This window comes from Suillus fuscotomentosus, assembly GCF_016647785.1.
Source record: "Suillus fuscotomentosus strain FC203 chromosome Unknown F5891scaffold_16, whole genome shotgun sequence".
Lineage (NCBI taxonomy): Eukaryota > Fungi > Basidiomycota > Agaricomycetes > Boletales > Suillaceae > Suillus > Suillus fuscotomentosus.
Genome location: NW_024539528.1, coordinates 506,484 through 524,419, shown reverse-complemented (window position 1 = coordinate 524,419; position 17,936 = coordinate 506,484). Strand labels below are relative to the sequence as shown.

General features: G+C 46.9%; 5 protein-coding genes across 5 annotated transcripts; 3 read left to right on the top strand and 2 right to left on the bottom strand.

Annotated features, from left to right (window-relative positions):
• Positions 1-1,794: 1,794 nt before the first annotated feature.
• F5891DRAFT_146191 (uncharacterized protein) lies at positions 1,795-3,869 on the top strand. Its single transcript, XM_041370665.1, has 7 exons — positions 1,795-1,863; positions 1,920-1,959; positions 2,009-2,412; positions 2,465-2,871; positions 2,922-3,244; positions 3,309-3,420; positions 3,475-3,869. The coding sequence occupies exons 1-7, from the start codon at positions 1,861-1,863 to the stop codon at positions 3,767-3,769; spliced, it is 1,584 nt and encodes a 527-aa protein (XP_041228232.1). The 5' UTR covers positions 1,795-1,860; the 3' UTR covers positions 3,770-3,869.
• Positions 3,870-4,571: 702 nt separating this feature from the next.
• Positions 4,572-6,976, bottom strand: F5891DRAFT_1215124 (cytochrome P450; the record flags this gene model as incomplete). The annotated part of the gene is made up of 14 exons (XM_041369296.1): positions 6,829-6,976; positions 6,547-6,770; positions 6,392-6,488; positions 6,203-6,339; positions 6,029-6,154; positions 5,728-5,980; positions 5,552-5,677; positions 5,396-5,498; positions 5,256-5,342; positions 5,178-5,203; positions 5,072-5,118; positions 4,895-5,017; positions 4,816-4,845; positions 4,572-4,761 (listed from the first exon to the last, which is right to left on the bottom strand). Coding segments are annotated over exons 1-14 (1,593 nt in total), but the record flags the coding sequence as incomplete, so codon positions are not given.
• Positions 6,977-9,258: 2,282 nt separating this feature from the next.
• Positions 9,259-12,122, top strand: F5891DRAFT_1022678 (cytochrome P450). Its single transcript, XM_041361246.1, has 14 exons — positions 9,259-9,645; positions 9,702-9,798; positions 9,857-9,993; positions 10,043-10,168; positions 10,219-10,471; positions 10,523-10,648; positions 10,704-10,806; positions 10,861-10,947; positions 11,001-11,035; positions 11,086-11,132; positions 11,187-11,309; positions 11,365-11,394; positions 11,453-11,966; positions 12,024-12,122. Exons 1-13 carry the CDS (start codon positions 9,464-9,466, stop codon positions 11,664-11,666), a joined length of 1,560 nt encoding a protein of 519 aa, XP_041228230.1. The 5' UTR covers positions 9,259-9,463; the 3' UTR covers positions 11,667-11,966; positions 12,024-12,122.
• Positions 12,123-12,303: 181 nt separating this feature from the next.
• On the bottom strand, positions 12,304-14,505 carry F5891DRAFT_1022665 (uncharacterized protein). The gene is made up of 6 exons (XM_041361245.1): positions 14,245-14,505; positions 14,067-14,189; positions 13,952-14,016; positions 13,606-13,857; positions 13,243-13,492; positions 12,304-13,188 (listed from the first exon to the last, which is right to left on the bottom strand). Exons 2-6 carry the CDS (start codon positions 14,172-14,174, stop codon positions 12,358-12,360), a joined length of 1,506 nt encoding a protein of 501 aa, XP_041228229.1. The 5' UTR covers positions 14,175-14,189; positions 14,245-14,505; the 3' UTR covers positions 12,304-12,357.
• Positions 14,506-15,647: 1,142 nt separating this feature from the next.
• Positions 15,648-17,758, top strand: F5891DRAFT_1022649 (uncharacterized protein). Its single transcript, XM_041361244.1, has 5 exons — positions 15,648-15,868; positions 15,924-16,046; positions 16,098-16,513; positions 16,576-16,825; positions 16,880-17,758. The coding sequence occupies exons 2-5, from the start codon at positions 15,939-15,941 to the stop codon at positions 17,702-17,704; spliced, it is 1,599 nt and encodes a 532-aa protein (XP_041228228.1). The 5' UTR covers positions 15,648-15,868; positions 15,924-15,938; the 3' UTR covers positions 17,705-17,758.
• Positions 17,759-17,936: the final 178 nt, after the last annotated feature.

Sequence of the window (17,936 nt, the reverse complement as noted above, 5' to 3'; positions counted from 1 at the left end):
ACAATTTCACGTTCACTAATCGATGTGAGCGCTTACAAATTGTCACATGGGTTAGACCGAACAGTCGCAAAATTCTCTCTAGAAAAATTGTCAGCGGTGACCATACTAGGAATTTACTGGATCCGCGCCTGAAAAGCAAGAAGGCTGTCATTTGCTAGTCGGTCGACTGGGTACAAAAGTTAACACATATTCTGAACAGACAAAAATAATACCCACATGAGTTGTGAAACCTGTATAATAAACATGCAACTCGTCGCCAAACAAAATAGGAAGTCCACGATTTAATCGACCCAGGCCCCTGTAGGCCAGCCATGTGCACCGCTGGCGAGCCGAAAAAGATAGAACTCACAGCGTGGATCCGAGGGTGCTCAGAAGCATCGTTCTCATAAATGGACTGGTCCGCATTAGTCACTCGCCTCGTTGGCACAAAAAGTCGAGCAATTTCACTTTCACTGACAGATGTGAGCAAGCGCAGATCGTGGCATGGGAAAAGAAAAGAATTGGACAGACTATGGAATGAGGCTTGCTGGAACATCAGTGGGTATCTAAGGCACCTGTTCCGCGTGGTGTTCTTACCGAGGACGCACGTAGAATGGGGGTAGCATCAGCAATATAAAAAATGAGTAAGATGCGCCTTACAAGAACAGTCAAATTACCTTAAATCATATCAGAGATTCTGCCATCTCTTCGCTTACAAACGGTGTTAAGGGGAGATTGGAAGTGATATTCCTAGTCATTCGAATCGAGCTAGGTCACACAATGTGAATGACTACACGAGGCCGTCTGCGCTAGCATGTAGAGTTATCTCTTTAGTAAGCCTTTTTTATATTTGGAAGTGCGTCATCCTGGAGGGGTGTAGTAAGACGCGTTCATGAGCACGAGTCTGTTATCACGGTAAATTTTAAAATTAAAGGAGAACGTGGACATACCTAACCGAAATGCGCACACAACCGAATTAATATCCTGTGATTGATCAGCCTTAGTAGGAGGCTAAAGCGAAGAGACGAACAAATATGGCTTGGCGTCATGACCCCTTCACATTCATAACGATCTGCTTCGTAAATTACTCGTGATGTAACCAAAAAAGATAAAACGCTTGCTGCGGCCCCGGGTCAAGTAAGTAGCCGCTAAATTCCCCGCCTATAGCTGCATTCATACCGAACTGAGCAGTTCAATAACACCGGTGAGCGCCAGACCTCAGGTACGAATAAGTTCGAAGACCGTTTCAACGTGGCCACCACATGCAGAAGCTGGGAATGGTTGCCAGTGGCGCCTGTCACTGTGACTCAGAAGGAGATGGTATCGCTGCGGTGACATCCCATGCATTTTCGTCTTCGGAAAGTTATGCATGGCATGGCAAGTGGCAACCTCAGGGACGAATGTGTACAACTGGTCGCAAAACTTAGGTGGTACAGAACGCGTACACAATGAGACAAATAGATGCAGCAGTGGCCAGGATTTGCTTCAGGAAATTTCTGCAGAAAGTTGAACAATGAGTCATATAAATGGAGTAGTTAAACTTGACGAATCTGCAGATCACCATGACCATGTTGAATTTGAGGTCAAGAATAAAACAATTATGTATGCAAAACTGCCCAGAGAGATGCAAGTAATTGCTTGTCAAGAGGTTGTTCTAGAGCAGACGCTTGTTTGTCGGACTGCAGGATTGTGAGCAACTTGGTTGCTCTAGAGTATCACATATGCCATGTTCTGACCCCTCAAAAATTCTAAATACAGTGATAAGTGGGGGTCACTTTCCTTTCGACACGTTTGACGAAGGGCACTAATATATTGCTACCAGCAAGATCAGAAACTGCAGGTGTGTGCAGGCAAGGGTTTTTATCGCCATAACCCTTCAAGATGGTGAGCATCAAGCATTCCGGACAAGACATGTAAACAGGATCTAACAAATTTCGCAGGTTGTTCTAGCAGCATCGATATGCACTAAAGGCGGTAAAGGTAAGTCCACCTACCAGCTCTCAAAACTAATATCCTGACACACTTCCAGCGGTGCTCTCGCGCCAATTTCACCCAATGACGCGCACCCATATCGAATCCCTACTTGCATCCTTCCCAAAGCTCATCCCGACAAACTCTCAACACACTTCAGTAGAAACCGCTCAAGTCCGCTACGTCTACCAGCCCTTGGAAGACCTTTACATCCTTCTCATTACGAATAAAGCTTCCAATATCCTTCAGGACATCGATACCCTACACCTCTTTGCGCGCGTCGTGTCTGATATGTGTCGCACTGCAGATGAGCGTGAAATTCAGAAACAGAGTTTTGAACTGCTTGGCGCTTTTGATGAGATCGTGAGCATGGGTTACCGAGAACAGGTCAATCTCATGCAGGTAAGGAGCATATTGGAGATGGAAAGTCACGAGGAAAAGATACAGGATATCATCGCAAGGGTCAGTGCACACCAGTCAGACTACCCGACCTCTCCCACTCATTTAATGACAGAACAAAGAAGCAGAGGCAAAAGAAGAGCTCAAGCGCCGTGCACGCCAACTCGAGCTCCAGCGCCGGGAGCAGCAGAAGCGTGCTGCAGTATCCGGCAGTGGGGGCAGCTCATATCTCGGTGGAGGCATGTCTGGATACTCTCCTGTTCCTCAACGCTTCGACGCTCCAGAAGTGCCGGCTGCGCGCACTGCATCACCCGCACCTGCGTCCAGTGCGCGCACCCCTCCGTTCAAGGGCAGTGGCATGAAACTCGGCAGCAAAAAGACTAGGCAAGCTGAGCTTCTAGATGCTCTCGGTGGCGAGCTAGTCTCCGAGGAGCTCTCAGTACCATCCACGCCTCCTATCCCTGATCCATCCCCAGCGCCAACTAACACAAGAGGTAGCCTGCCCTCTATCACAGCTGAAAGGTAAGTCCTTGCCCTCCTCAATTTCAATCCTCACCAACCCTTGTCTATAGCGTACATATCGTAATCAAGGAGAAAATCGATGTATCCCTTATGCGCGAAGGCGGTGTACAATCAATGGAGGTCAAGGGTGACATGAACCTCCAAGTCTCCGATCCCGCTTTAGCGCATATCAAACTCGCACTCCCGTCCCCCACCACCGACTTTGGGTCTGATCTTCAATTCAAGCAGCACCCGAATGTCGCCAAGTTCGCCCCCGGCCAGAACCGCATCGTCGCGCTCAAAGATCCCTCTCGTGCTTTCCCCGTGGGCCAAGCCCTTGGCGTTCTCAAGTGGCGCTATGCAGGGCGCGATGAGTCCTTAGTACCATTGTCCAGTAAGCTCTTCATTCGCATATATCATTTTCACGCTCACTGACATCAATCCCCCGCCCCATAAAGTCAACTGCTGGCCTTCTCCCTCAAATGACGGTACCTGTGAGGTCAACATTGAGTATGAGCTTGAAAACGAAAACGTCACCCTGCACGACGTCGTCATCTCCATTCCCCTCCCGTGAGTTCTTCGTTCCCACTCTAATTCTGCGCCTACTCACTGACATACATCTAGTGCCGGTTCCTACCCCAGCATTACCACCACGCAATGCGACTACACCATCAATCCCGCTACTCACTCGCTCGACTGGTCCATCCCACTCGTTTCCACTGTAGAGCGCAGCGGCACGCTCGAGTTCACTATCGGCGGTGACGACGCGAGCATCTTCTTCCCCGTGCGCGTGTCATTCGTGGGTCGGGGGAGTATCGCTGGCATTGGGGTGGATGCTGTTTCGAGAGTGGATGGTGGTGAAGACCCCGTTTTTTCTGTGGATGCTGTCGTCACGACGGGTGATTATCTTGTTGTTTGAGTGTCTTGTTGCGTACTGGGAAATGCATGATCATATATCATGAATTGGCAAGACAGACTTTTACTGCATATGATATCTTACATGATCTAGAAGGTCAAGCTATGAACTGCAGCGTTCTCTCCATCGAGGCTAGACTTAGCGCTTACTTTTGGACTCAACCTTGCTTTACTCGATCGAACTATCATGAGTGATCGCTGCAATGGCTGTCAGGTTTATTCCAGGGAATCAATTTAAGGCACGTATCGATATATCAAGAATCTCACCCTCTCAAATCCAGCCTTTCAAATCTCTGCAGTTATATGTCGTGATTGTGAAAGACATGTCAACCTTATTGCAACAGTTTGGATACTCAACACTGTATGAGCGGTTAACAACTCTAACTACCATAGATTCGATGAAAGCTGTCGACAGGAATTCGCGTACAACGAGCAACAACTACAGTAACGAGATACAGGGGGGACAAGTTCGAATTAGTTTACAAGCAGAAACACACCCGTCACATCTATGGGCTGCGTCCGCCAAAGAAGGATCGGATGCAACTCATCGTGCATGTTACTGCTGGCCTGGAATGGTGTGGTCGAGTGCTCGCCAATTTGTTTGAGATGAGCTGAGCAGTGAAATGTCATGATAACGACAACAGATCTGCACAGAGGATCCTGATAACGATGACGCAGTCCTATACACAATTCGCAACCGTAACAATTTACAAGGTGATTTACTGCAGGTAATGATCCTAGAAGTATGGTTTGGATAGTGGTGTTTCGTTCCCCCTCTAGCAGTGATCGCTCTCATACGCCACAGGATAATTCTGCATTATCCGCCTGAGCTCTGTTTCCGGAATCCTCGTCTTGAAGTCGATGGTGCACGGCCGGTATGAAAACGGCCGGTGAGTTTTCTCTGTGTTCATGAATCCCATGTCATCCAGCGGCTGTGTAGGATCCAGAGTGAGCTGGAAGGCCCAAAGAATCAGGACCGCGCTTATGAACACCGTTCTGTACCAATCGAAGTGAACCTGAAAGGTCATTTCCGTAGAATGAAAGGCTTACCTGTTCGCGACATGTTGACCGGGGCACACACTGCAAGGATTTTCATGCAACGAACGAGTGATAGGAAGACGGTGCTTACCGCCGACCAAACCCGTAGAGAAAGTTGGTTAGATCGTCTCTCAGGAGACCTTGGTCGTCAATCCATCGTTGAGGCTTGAACACTTCAGGCTCGGGAAAGACTTCTGGATCTCGACAGATGGACCTAAAGCCGCGATCGTTAGGTCTTTCGTGTTTAAACTCGTAGCTCGAGGCTTACCAATGATTGCCGAATACCGTTGTCCCAGCTGGAATACAGTGGTTTTCCTGATGCCAGAACATCAGTCGCACACATAAGCTGTTCAAATATCACTTGCCCAAATTACGTCTTTGGTTGTTCGATGGGGAAATCCTGCAGTGACTGTCAGAAACTGTAGGTATAAGACCACAAGGATTAGCCTAACCATTAGGAGCAACCGGTCTCCATCTCACAGCCTCAGAGATGAAGGCCTGCAGGCGAGTAAGGGATTGTTGGTCGGCGAATGTCGGCGCTTGAGTGCAGAAATCGTTGAATATACTGAACTACAATAAAAAACAAAGCTACCTTGATGCCTCCCGATGACCGCATCGAGTTCGGCTTGAACTTTAACTTGCTCATCGGGGAAACATGCGGCTGCCATGAGTACCGTGCATATTACTGAGGTAGTCTGACCCCTAATTTCAGCCACATGCTGGTTTTTGGATAATAAAAACACCTCACTGTATTGGTTCCAGCTCTAAACAAGGAACCACCAAGAGAAGCCGTCTCGTCCTCTGTCAAGCCATGGTGATCGCCATTTTCTAGCATGTATCTCGTGAACGAAGGGCCGATGTCCACATCGCTTTGCTGTGAATGACTTCGGCATTTTATGTGAAAATCGTCAAGGCGAAGCCTACTATTTGCTCTTTCACTCGGTTCAGCTGACCTATGTTAAGCCGCTTGCTCCTCTCAAACCCCTGTTTTAATTCTCGGCCATACCAGGGAATGTGTTTGAGCCACGGGATCGAATCCACAAGGTAGAAAGCATCAGGGCGCAGGGCTCTGTCGATTAACTTCCTAAGCTGGCGCATCTCAATGACCTGGGGATCAGCTGCAGACGTGGGCGCATTGCTACCGTAGGTAACTTTCGTAATTACTGTCGCACCATAACTTCAAAATGCCTATAAGCAGTGTACAATCGTAACCACAAGCGCATACCTCATCACATGGTTCTGAAAGTTGCATGGATCATCAAGGATGTCGAAAATCAGATTCTTCACGTTCGACATCTGCAGGGGCTGATAAGTCCCAGCTGCTGTAGGCTGGAAATGCGTATGAAGGGCTCTGCAAAAGTTGAAAGGTATATTGGTAGACATATTGCGAATTGCTAACCTACGCATCCGACGGAATCTGTCTCCAAATGGCGTGTAGGCAATGCTCAGTCCGCCACCAAATAATTCCCCAGCAGCGATCATGCGAGGACGGTCAGCGAGAGTTCCGCCCTGATTCTCCATAATATCCATAGCGGCCTGCAACAGAATGGTGAGCTTGGATATGCCAACTCTGCGTCGAGAGACTGACTTTGTAACGACCAATAATCACGACTTTTCCGAGCCCTGACCGAAGAGTGATCAGAGGGCCGTACTCGTTGATCCAACCTGCTATGGTGAGAAATGACCTAATCAGCGAAAATACTGTTAGTACTAACAGACAACGTGTTCCATGCGAAAATTTACTTGTGAGACGGCAGGAAGTGCCCCCAAGGCCTTAAAGTGAAAGGGTAAGGTGGGAGAGGAAGGCCATTCTTCGATTGAGGAAGAACAAATGCTCCTATTACGCTAAGACAAGTCACAGCACCGACAATGAGCCACGCGTTGTCCGAAATGGATAGGTCAGGCAGTTGTAACATGGCTGATGGGAGGAGCGCAAAGAAGGATTGGAGGCAACTTGTGGCAAGTAGCTTCTTAACTCGAGGGTTAGTAAGACGATATTAACTATGTTGATAGGCCAACATATACTTCAAAATCCATATTCTGATCCATCACTGCCACGTCTCACGGACCGTTAGTCCTTGCAGTGTCATCAAGGAAATTCTGCTGGCAAAAATTCACCACCTCCGCGATTTGGCTCGAAGATAACCTTTCTCTGGTTTAGGAAGGCAAGCAGTTGACACTGCTGTCATACCAGAACAGTGTGCAGCAGCGAAAAACGATGTCAGAATTGCGCAGGTCGGGCCGTCGTCATACAGTTGATGGGAAGAGCTCGAAGGATTGGATGTAACTTGTCGTATGTCAGTGCTGGCCTGCGATAGTTCGCTCGCCCAGTAATACTTGGTGATTGAAAGAAGCCAATGGAAAGCACGAATACAATCTTTTGGCAAGCATACTAGTCCAAATTTCTCGCTGTCTCGTCGGTTTCATGTCCAGCAGAACTCCGTGACTCGTAGGGTAACTAGAGGCATTTTCGAACTGTGATTCTTCCGGAAGAATCGGCAAAAATGGCGGCATGACATATTCTGGATTTGGATACAGCAGGTAGTGGGTGTTTTGTTGTCCGTTCCAGCAGCACAGCTGGGATCATGACTAGGGAATGAGTTGGAAAGTCCATATGTGGCTCGCATAAAGACCACGTCTTTGCATGATCAGGTTAAATGCAAATAAGATAGGAGAGGTGTCATGACAGGTGAGATCATGGTCGATAGAGGCGATAGAGTGACCTTGAATTCATTGCCGTAAAAACGTCGCAGACGAGCCCTATGATAAGAAGTGTGGCAGAACTGAAGCCTTCACGATGATTTTTGGTCGCGCACTGGTGCAGAAAGTCGTTCCATAAATGGGACGGGCGGCAGACGAGCTCGAAAATTGCATGTAACCTCGACTCTCCGCATGGAGCGACCCAGGATAATCATTGAGATCTTGAAAATTGCACATCGACGGACAAGACATTATGTTCCAAAACACAGTGATATTCGAGAATTTGTTTGATTCCTTAGTTGATGTGTTGGTAAAGGACACTACCAGTATGGGTTGCAGCCAGGATGGAGATCCTGCTGCGTTACGGTCTTATCGCAGTGTAATCTATGCAGGATAAATGAATGCCATAGGTTAGGACATTGCAGGACCAACCGAAAGAGCGAACCAATAGCTCACACTTGTCTGTATCCGCGAATTTTAGGTCCCAGTCCTGAAGGGCCTGACTCCTTGTACCTGGTGGGCTACGATTTTGTAGTAACTCGGTACACTCAAACTGTTACAGTTTGCTGTGTGCTGAATGCGTTATGAATGGGAAAGAATAATAGATACAAAATAGATGTATTTCATAGGTAGTTGCCGCTAGTGAGAGGAACCATTTGTGACATGGGACACATCGAAGACTCGAAGTTCATGCGAAGCGGAATTTGAAAGATCAATTAAGCGAGTGGATGCACGCGTGTTTGGCATGTGCATGACAGCTCTGACTTAGCATGCATGCGTGCAAAATGTGTCTCAGATGTTGATAGCACTCATCTACATCTCAGATTCTCTCAGATTCCAAAGTCAAAGGTAATTAGCATACATGTATGCTAAATTCATTGCCTTGCATTCTGATTATCATTATCTAGGATACGTTGCAAGGACTCAGCTGGGCTGCAGAGATGGAATCTCCTTGACATTATCATGAGCTTAGACAGGGAAAAAAAAAGTTTCTGGGCTGGGGTCAACGAGGCACCATAGAGTGATTGTAAGACCTGGCTCAACGAGGGCACCGTGAATGGAATCGTTCTTCATCATCGGGAAGATAGCTTTGTTCTTGATTCTCGTACCGTTGGATGTGGTATAAATGAGCAGCATCATTGTGCCGCACGAGAGACATTGATGTCTAAAGATTGATTTTGTGGCGAGGCGGTTGGACTGAGGAAATGTGGTGCGCTTGTAACTCACTGGAGAAAATTAGTCGAAGAGAAACCTGATACTTATAAGAACCACGAAACAAAAAGTAAGGTTCTGGTCACTAAAAGCTTCAAGCGGTCTGGATAGAGACCTGCACTCGGACAATAAAAAGCTAGATAAGGAGAGGGAAAAAAATTCAGACCAGAGTGTGCAGCTGAAGGTTAGCCTCGGGGGTCAGGATCTCCGCAAGTGCAAGATCTATCACGTATTGGACATTATGCATTGCATTACATCTCTTTGTAGCTCTTCATGCTATGTCTGTATGCTGAGTGAAGTTATTAGCTTGCCAAGGCGTGCCAATTGTCATTATAACGCATTGGAATAGACGTGTAAAAGTTCAAGTTGAAGTGGTCGATTTGTGACATGTCACATGCGTCGCACAATTCGGTCAATTCAATCACCGCTACTTATGTTCAAGCTGGGTTCCAGCAGAATTTCATTCAATTACCCTTGAGACGAGACATAATTCGATTATGCTTGTCAAATGACTCCGGTGCCACCACGCTTTTTGGCACTGCGGTAATTTCTCGGACTTACCTTCCTTAAACCAACTTGAAGTACTCCAACGCTACCGTACGGACCGCGACGTCGAGACGTGGCAGTAATGGCATGGATTTCAGAATTTGAAGTACGTTGACCGACTGTTACATTGAGGATCTGAAAAACCAGTTATAACTTTACGCTGAGTTCTCTCTGACCATTCCTTGCGCCCTTTCCATCAGCCATGTTACAATTGTCTGACCTGTCCATTCCTGACAATGCACGGCTCATTGTCGGCACTGTGACTTGTCTTGGTGTGATCGGAATAATTGCTCAGGCTTACCTTCCTCAATTGACGAACGGCTTTCATCTCCCACCTTCCCCTTCCACTTGGAGGCTTCGGGGACACTTTCTGCCGCATCGCAAGTAAAGTTTCGCATTCAACACATAGTCTTCAACGCTTATGGTCTGGCACTGATCAGGTCATTTCTTACCATAGCGGGTTGGGTTGACGAGCATGGTCCTCTGATTACTCTTCGGTCGGGACTCAGAAAATTCGTGGTTATTGGCCGCTACAAAGTCAGTCCCTCGACGCCAAGTTGTCATGTCCAAGCTCATTGAATTTATTCTGTTGCAGGCCGCTATGGATATCATGGAGAATCAGGGCGCAGCTCTAGCTGACCGTCCTCGCATGATTGCTGCTGGAGAGATATTTAGCGGCGGACAGGGCCTCACCTCTACACCCTTTGGAGAAAAATTCCGTCGGAAGCGTAGGTTCGCAGACTGCAACACTTCTTTTAAGTTATTTTTCAACGTGTCGCAGAGCACTTCATACGCACCTCCAGCCTAAAGCAGCCGAGGCTTATCAGCCCCTGCTGATGTCCCACGCGAAGAACCTGGTCCTCGAGATTCTTGATGATCAACACAACTTTCAGAACCACGTGATAACGTATGCGTTTTCTGGCATGACCGCACATTGCTTACAGGTATTATCAAAAGTTTTTCTTCGACGACAATGATGAAAGTCGCATATGGTACTACTACGCCTACTTCTGCGACCGATCCCCTAGTCAAGGAGATGTACCAACTCATGAAGGTGGTCAGTAAACTCCTACGCCCTGATGCCTACTACCTGGTGGACTCGATCCCATGGCTCAAACACATTCCTTGGTATGGCCGAGAATTGAAACGGGGGTTTGAGAGGAGCAAGCGGCTCCACACTGGTCAGCTGAATCGAGTAAAAGAGCAAATGGTATGCCTCGCCTCATCAATCTTCGCATAAAGTGTTCAAGCTGTCCTGCAGCAAGGCGATGTGGACATTGGTCCTTCGTTCACGAGATTTATGTTAGAAAATAGCGACCACTATGGTTTGACAGAGGTCGAGACAGCTTTCCTCAGTGCTGCCTTCTTTGGAGCTGGCTCTGATACGGTGAGGTGTTTTCGTTGTGTCCGAAGATAAGTACGTGGCTGAAAACAAGGTTCAGACTACTTTGGCCTTGTGCAACGTGCTCCTGGCAGCCGCATGTTTCCCCGAGGAGCAGAGTAAAGTTCAAGTCGAGCTCGATGCGGTCATCGGCAGGCACCAAGGTGACTTGATTCCCTATCGCAGTTCTGTAGAATTCGATGATCTTTGCACTCAAGCGCCGACTTTTGCCGACCAACAATCCCTAACTCGTCTGCGTGCCTTCATCTCTGAGGCTTCGAGATGGAGACCTGTTGCTCCCAATGGTGGGTATCGTCTTTATGGCTTGTACCCGCGGTTTCCGACGACTGTATTGCAGGGGTTCCTCACCGAACAACCAAAGATGTGATTTGGGCAAGTGATCTTAGAACAACTTACTTGTGCGACTGATGATCTGGCATCAGGAAAACTACTACATTCCAGCCGGCACTACAGTATTCGGCAACACTTGGTAAGCATCAAACTTCTGAATTCTAGCATGAAGACCTGACTGTTACTGCTTTAGGGCCATCTGTCGAGATCCAGAAGTATTTCCCGAGCCTCACGCATTCAAGCCTCAACGCTGGATTGACGACCAAGGTCGCCTGAGAGATGATTTAAATAATTTTCTTTTTGGGTTTGGTCGGCGGTAAGCACAGCCTTTGGGCTATTAGTTCTTTCAATGGCAATAATATTCCTTGCAGTATTTGTCCTGGTCAACATATCGCAAACAGGTTAAGCTATATTTTTACATATATGACAATTCTTCCAGGCTCACTTCAATTGGTATAGATCGGTATTCATAGGCGTGGTCCTGATTCTTTGGGCCTTCCGGCTCAGCCTCGATCCTACACAGCCGTTGGATGACACGGGGTTCCTGAATTCGGAGAAAACACACCGGCCGTGCTCTATCAAATTCAAGTTGAGGATTCCCGAAGCAGAGCTCAGGCGCAATATGAAGAGTTATCCTGAGGTCGTGTCAGTGGATGAGACTGATCATCGCTAGAGAGAGAATGAAGAACCTGTTCGGAATGAATCAGTGACCAGTATCGGAACTATGCCACTAAGACATGTTTTCGCAACAAATCACGTAATTTGTTTCCATGTAATAACTATCGATTATGCTTTGTCGTTAACAATTGAGTTTCACCGTGTAGTTCATTCCATGGAGATCGGCGAACACTCGACTGGAGGACACCCTGCCCAAGATGTTAGACAAATCTATCAAACAGGAAGGTACTGGCGACGATGCAGAATGTCAATGAGGTCCCAGCCCAGTGTGCGGCTGAGCCTCAGCTGTAACGATGTGAGTTGCAAGGTGAAATGTCTTTTAAGCATGAGACTGAATTTATGCATCACGAAGGTCTTTGAAATTATGAGCCACCTAGGCTTACGAACTCTCCAGTCATGATTCCGGCGGGCGGCTGATGGGGCCGCAGCGAACACTCAATCTCAATAGCACACATCAGCCACCCGAATCTAATACCAAGGTAACAGTTGAATCCTAATCACTGCGCTCGTGCTGAAGAGTATCTCCGTAAGGTTGTTATCAGCCTAGACGTTGAATAATAATCAAATGAAAGTCAATCGCGCTCGACCTAGCAACAGAAAGCACGTTAACACTCAAGTACGCAACACGGAAATAAGACGCAAAATGAATTGAAAGGCTCAAGTAACATGGAGCTTGAGATAAATAACTACTCGAGATTAAGTATCTCGATGCTGTAGCTCACTTCATCCTCGACAGTATGCGGGTCATCCGGTATCGTCGGGCTCTTAAGTCTGCCCACGAAATCGAAGGATAGCACCATCACCTTGTTTCCTTCCACCATTAAATCGGATCCAAGGAACTTCTCTTCAGTGATAGTCTCGATATACGGAAGTCCAGATCCAAGTGGCTCGAGGAACATATCCGCACTTGAATCCAATAAGTTGCCCTCGATGAGTCGTTGATTCCATCTAATGCCATTCCCAGCCTTGAAGTCCGCTACTCGATGAGGGTTGAAATCGCGGATACACAGTGGTCGCGGCAAAAGCTCCATTATCTGGGAGCCAAGAAAAGATACAGCCCGTAAACCAAAGACGACATTTTTGCAAGAATCGTCCAAGTCTCCTCTGAAGGATCGAGTATATTGTAGCCCCCATTCAGACCAAGGCAAACTAGGGGAACTGTCGCTTGCTTCTCCATATCGGCGCGTGTAGGCCGACTGGAGTTCTAACAGGGTGTTGCGCTCGACATACACTGCGACACAACTTGAAGCGTCGCTATGGCGCTTCCCCAAAATCTCCATGTTGATATTGATGATATGATCATGCATGCGGGAATGGGACGAGATGGAGTCCTTGATACGGATTGTTTCATATTTAAAGGATGTCCGCAAGGCAGGGAGCGGAAATTTGGCAGTAAGATGGAGAGCATTGGGGAAATCAACGAGGGAATATAACAGTAGTTCCTCGCTGTTGACGACGAGAATTATTTCGTTTGTTAGAAAACTGAAATGCAGAATTTCATGATCCGGCTTGAGGCACTACAAGTCCAGGTAAGTCACGAGTCACAACACTGATTCAGGAGGTTCACTGACCAGAGAAACGTCCTTTGACTTCCAGTTCCAAATTTGCAAAATGTCGACCAGGTAACCATCTGCGTTGAGAACATCAGGGAACAAAATGCCACAATAATTCCCGAAAATGGAGAATGACACAGTGGAGGGGTCCAATGATTCGAAGTCGACCTCTTTGTCGATGGTTTTCACCACAGCGGATCCAGCTTCAGGATGGACTTCATCAGGCTCTGAAAGCGATCTGAAAATAAGATCACGGGCATGACTTTCCCTTTATTTATGTTAATACAATCTGAAAATAAGATCACGGGCATGACTTTCCCTTTATTTATGTTAATACAATCTGACTGAGTCACTAAGATGCAACTTGAAGGAACTACTGACCCTGGGGATGCTTTGACAAGGCAAACCAAAAGGTTTTGTGTGGGTGAAAAATCGCAGAGTGGGAATTCGCCATCGAATTGGTAGTCCCATTCACGTAAGCTTGTGCTATTGGAATGATGAGGGTCTGTCACTTGCGGCTGTAAAAACTGTAGTCGATTTTCATTCCGCAGTGCCAGAATACCGCAAGACCACATGAACACTTTATGGGTGATATGCACCGTATACGGTATAGAAACGGGATTATTCGGCTTTCTGCCATGCAAATTCGCTTTGTTGAAGTGATTTGTGAAGCGATGAGACGGTGTGATCTGGGCCAGGTGAAGGGTCTGGAGTCGAGTTGAAATACTTGAGGTCAATCGAATATAACAACTCCGAGGAAGAGTCGATCATGTATCGAATGTCGTGGCATACCTGGAGAGAGACCGAGTTAATGATTTGGAAATAGAAAACTTCGTCCTTACTCGACGTGCTCGCGCTAGTTCGTAGCCATCCAGATGGCTGAGTATGTATACGAGGATTTCGACGGGCAGATCTAACAGTCTTAGGGTGGCAGGACGAACTTGGTTCATGGCTGATGGGCACTGCTGGTGACTCAGAGGTGAGATTCATTTGCAAGATTTAGAAGATATCAGCACGAACCTTGCTAGCCTGCAACTTTCAGAGGAAAAAAGATGATAATGCGCAGTTAAGAATGTAGGGTGGGCAATGATGCGACGACAACTACGATGGATTTATTGTGGCAGCCACAAAATTCGAGCGAGGCTCCGTTTTATGCACTGCGACATGGCCATCGATGATGGTCAATGTGTCGGGTAACCGTCATTGTCGATCGGTTTCGTATAATCGGAAGTGGTCAAAACTACAGGTGTTAATAACACGTGAGCAAGATAGTACATGTGTGTGTGAGGGCAATAGGAACTGACTGGTTCCCAGTGAAATTCATAATTGAGCTCCAGGAAGCCTCATCACTACGTGATGCAGAATATACAACTGTTCAAAGTAAGCTATCGACGTCGGTTGCTGAAGCGCGTATAGTGCAACGCAACTGCAATCCCTTGGTCTCAGCTATGACCATGCATTGTGCATCTACGTCTTCCAATTCCTGGAGTCCTTTGCAATTTCAAAGGGTCCAACAGCCAAAAAAAAAGATCGGCCAGTCCAATTGTTGTTGGTGCACAAACCAGGCATACCTTGTTATGATCTCAGCCATTGAATGGCCGCAGGTTCAATATCCTTGTGTTGGAGTCAGTGGCATTCTGGATCGTATTTCATGGCCACGCGCGGAACAGCACAAGACTGAAAGACTCCAGATTGCATTCAAATCCTGCGGAGCCACCTTCCATCACGGCCATGGGAGAAAGCATCAAGAAATCGAGTTGTGCAATCAAGATATCATTTATAGAATGACAAAAGAACTACACCACTATTCATCAAGTCTACGCGAAGGAAACTCAATCATACCGCGATTGGTTGATTCCAACGATGATGAGGATGAATGGCCCATGATAACCTCCATCTGCATAAAGGTACCCAGATGGTCAGAAGACTGCACGACATGATTGTGTTTGACAGTGGACACTGGAGTCCATTGGAATGATGAATGAACGAGGGTCATGCTGGCAAATCAACATGTGTGGCCCCTCCCCACAAGTACTGTAAAGACTGTAGCCATATTATGTAATATTATTCAACTGTTTTCTTCTCCTATTGACTATGACCGTCACATATTATCACACGACCCTGGCAACCCAAAATGACTCCAATAACCATCGAAGCCAGCCAAAAGCATAGTAAACCACGATAGTTGGACACAAGCGACTTGAACACGTTCTCCAGTTATCATATCAAGATCCAAGCTGTCGACATGTGGCCCAAGGCGCTCACTGAAACAGAATTCGAATAGGAAGTGGTAGAGACAGTCTTGAGCTTCAGAAGAAGTGTGTCCCTGCGATTGTGAAGTTCAAGCTTAAGTTTCAGTTTGAAGCTCAGCGCTCAATCATGACATATGTACTGTCTTGCTCACGCGTTATTAGCACCTGTGGTTTTGACCACTTCCGATTGTACGAAACCGATCGACAATGACGGTTACCCGACACATTGACCATCATCGATGGCCATGTCGCAGTGCATAAAACGGAGCCTCGCTCGAATTTTGTGGCTGCCACAATAAATCCATCGTAGTTGTCGTCGCATCATTGCCCACCCTACATTCTTAACTGCGCATCATCGTCGTTTTTTTCTCTGAAAGTTGCAGGCTAACAAGGTTCGTGCTGATATCTTCTAAATCTTGCAAATGAATCTCACCTCCGAGTCACCAGCAGTGCCCATCAGCCATGAACCAAGTTCGTCCTGCCACCCTAGGACTGTTAGATCTGCCCGTCGAAATCCTCGTATTCATACTCAGCCATCTGGATGGCTACGAACTAGCGCGAGCACGTCGAGTAAGGACAAAGTTTTATATTTCCAAATTCATTAACTCGGTCTCTCTCCAGGTATGCCACGACATTCGACACATGATCGACTCTTCCTCGGAGTTGTTATATTCGATTGACCTCAAGTATTTCAACTCGACTCCAGACCCTTCACCTGACCCAGATCACACCGTCTCATCGCTTCGCAAATCACTTCGACAAAGCGAATTTGCATGGCAGAAAGCCGAATATTCCAAAAGTAATCCCATCTCTATACCGCATATTCCCTTTGACTTCATGTGGTCTTGCGGTATTCTGGCATTCAAAGTGCAGGACGAAAATCGACTAAGGTTTTTGCAGCCGCAAGTGACAGACCCTGATCATTCCAATAGCATTAGCTTGCGTGAATGGGAATGCCAACTCAATAGCGAATTTTACCTCTGCGGTTTTTCACCCACACAAAACCTATTGATTTGCCTTGTCAGAGCATCCACAGGGTCAGTAGTTCCTTCAAGTTGCATCTCAGTGACTCAGTCAGATTGTATTAACATAAATAAAGGGAAAGTCACGCCTATGATCTTATTTTCAGATCGCTTTCAGAACCTGATGAAGTCCATCCTGAAGCTGGATCCGCTGTGGTAAAAACCCTCAACAAAGAGGTCGGCTACGAATTACTCGACCCCCCCGATATATCATTCTCCATTTTCGGGGATTATTGTGGCATTTTGTTCATCGATGTTCTCACAGCAGATCGTGTACCGGCCGACATTTTGCAAATTTGGAACTGGAAGTCAAAGGACGTTGCTCTAGTCAGTGAATCTCCTGACTCATCGTTGTGATTCGTGACTTACCTGGACTTGTAGTGCTTCAAGCCGGCTCATGGAATTATGGATTTCAGTTTTCTAACAAACAAAATAATTCTCGTCGCCAACAGGGAGGAACTACTGTTGTATTCCCTCGCTGATTTCCCCGATGCTCTCCATCTTACTGCCAAATTCTCGCTCCCTGCCTTGCGGTCACCCTTTGAATATTCAACAATCCGTATCAAAGACTCCGTCCCGTCCCATTCCCGCATGCATGATCATATCATCAATATCGACATGAAGATTTTGGGGGAGAGCTCCACTTGTGTCACACTGTATGTCGAGCGCAACACCCTGTTGGAACTCCAGTCCACCTACACGCGCCAATATGGAAAAGCACGCGACAGTTCCCCTAGTTTGCCTTGGTCTAAATGGGGGCTAAAATATACTCGATCCTTCAAGGGAGACTCGCACGTTTCTTGCAAATATGTCATCTCTGGTTTACGGGCTGTATCTTTGTACGGCACCCAGAGAATGGAGCCTGACCCGCGACCACTGTGTATCCGCGATTTCAACCCTCATCGAGTAGCAGACTTCAAGGCTGGGAATGGCATTAGATGGAATCAACGACTTATCGAGGGCAAAACATGGAGTTCAGGTGGTGGGAATCTGTTCCTCGAGCCACTTGGATGTAGTCTTCCGTATATCGAGACTATCACTGAAGAGAAGTTCCTTGGACTCGATATAATAGTGGAAGGAAACAAGGTGATGTTGCGAACCTTCGATTTCGTGGGCAGACTTGAGAGCCCGACGCAACCGAGTAGACCGCATTTTGTCGCGAATGAAGTTGTGGACCAGAGCATCGAGATACTTAGTTTCGAGTAGTTATTTATCTCAAGCTCCATGTTATCTGAGCCTTTCAATTCATTTTGCGTCTTATTTGCGCGTTGCGTACTTGAGTATTAACGTGCTTTCTATTGCTAGGTCGAGCGCGATTGACTTGCATTCAAGGTCTCGACATTTATGACATGTGTTAGTTGTTATTTTGCCAATGTCTACGCTGATAACAACCTTACGGAGATAATCTTCAAGCTTACAGCAGTTTGCATAATGGTAG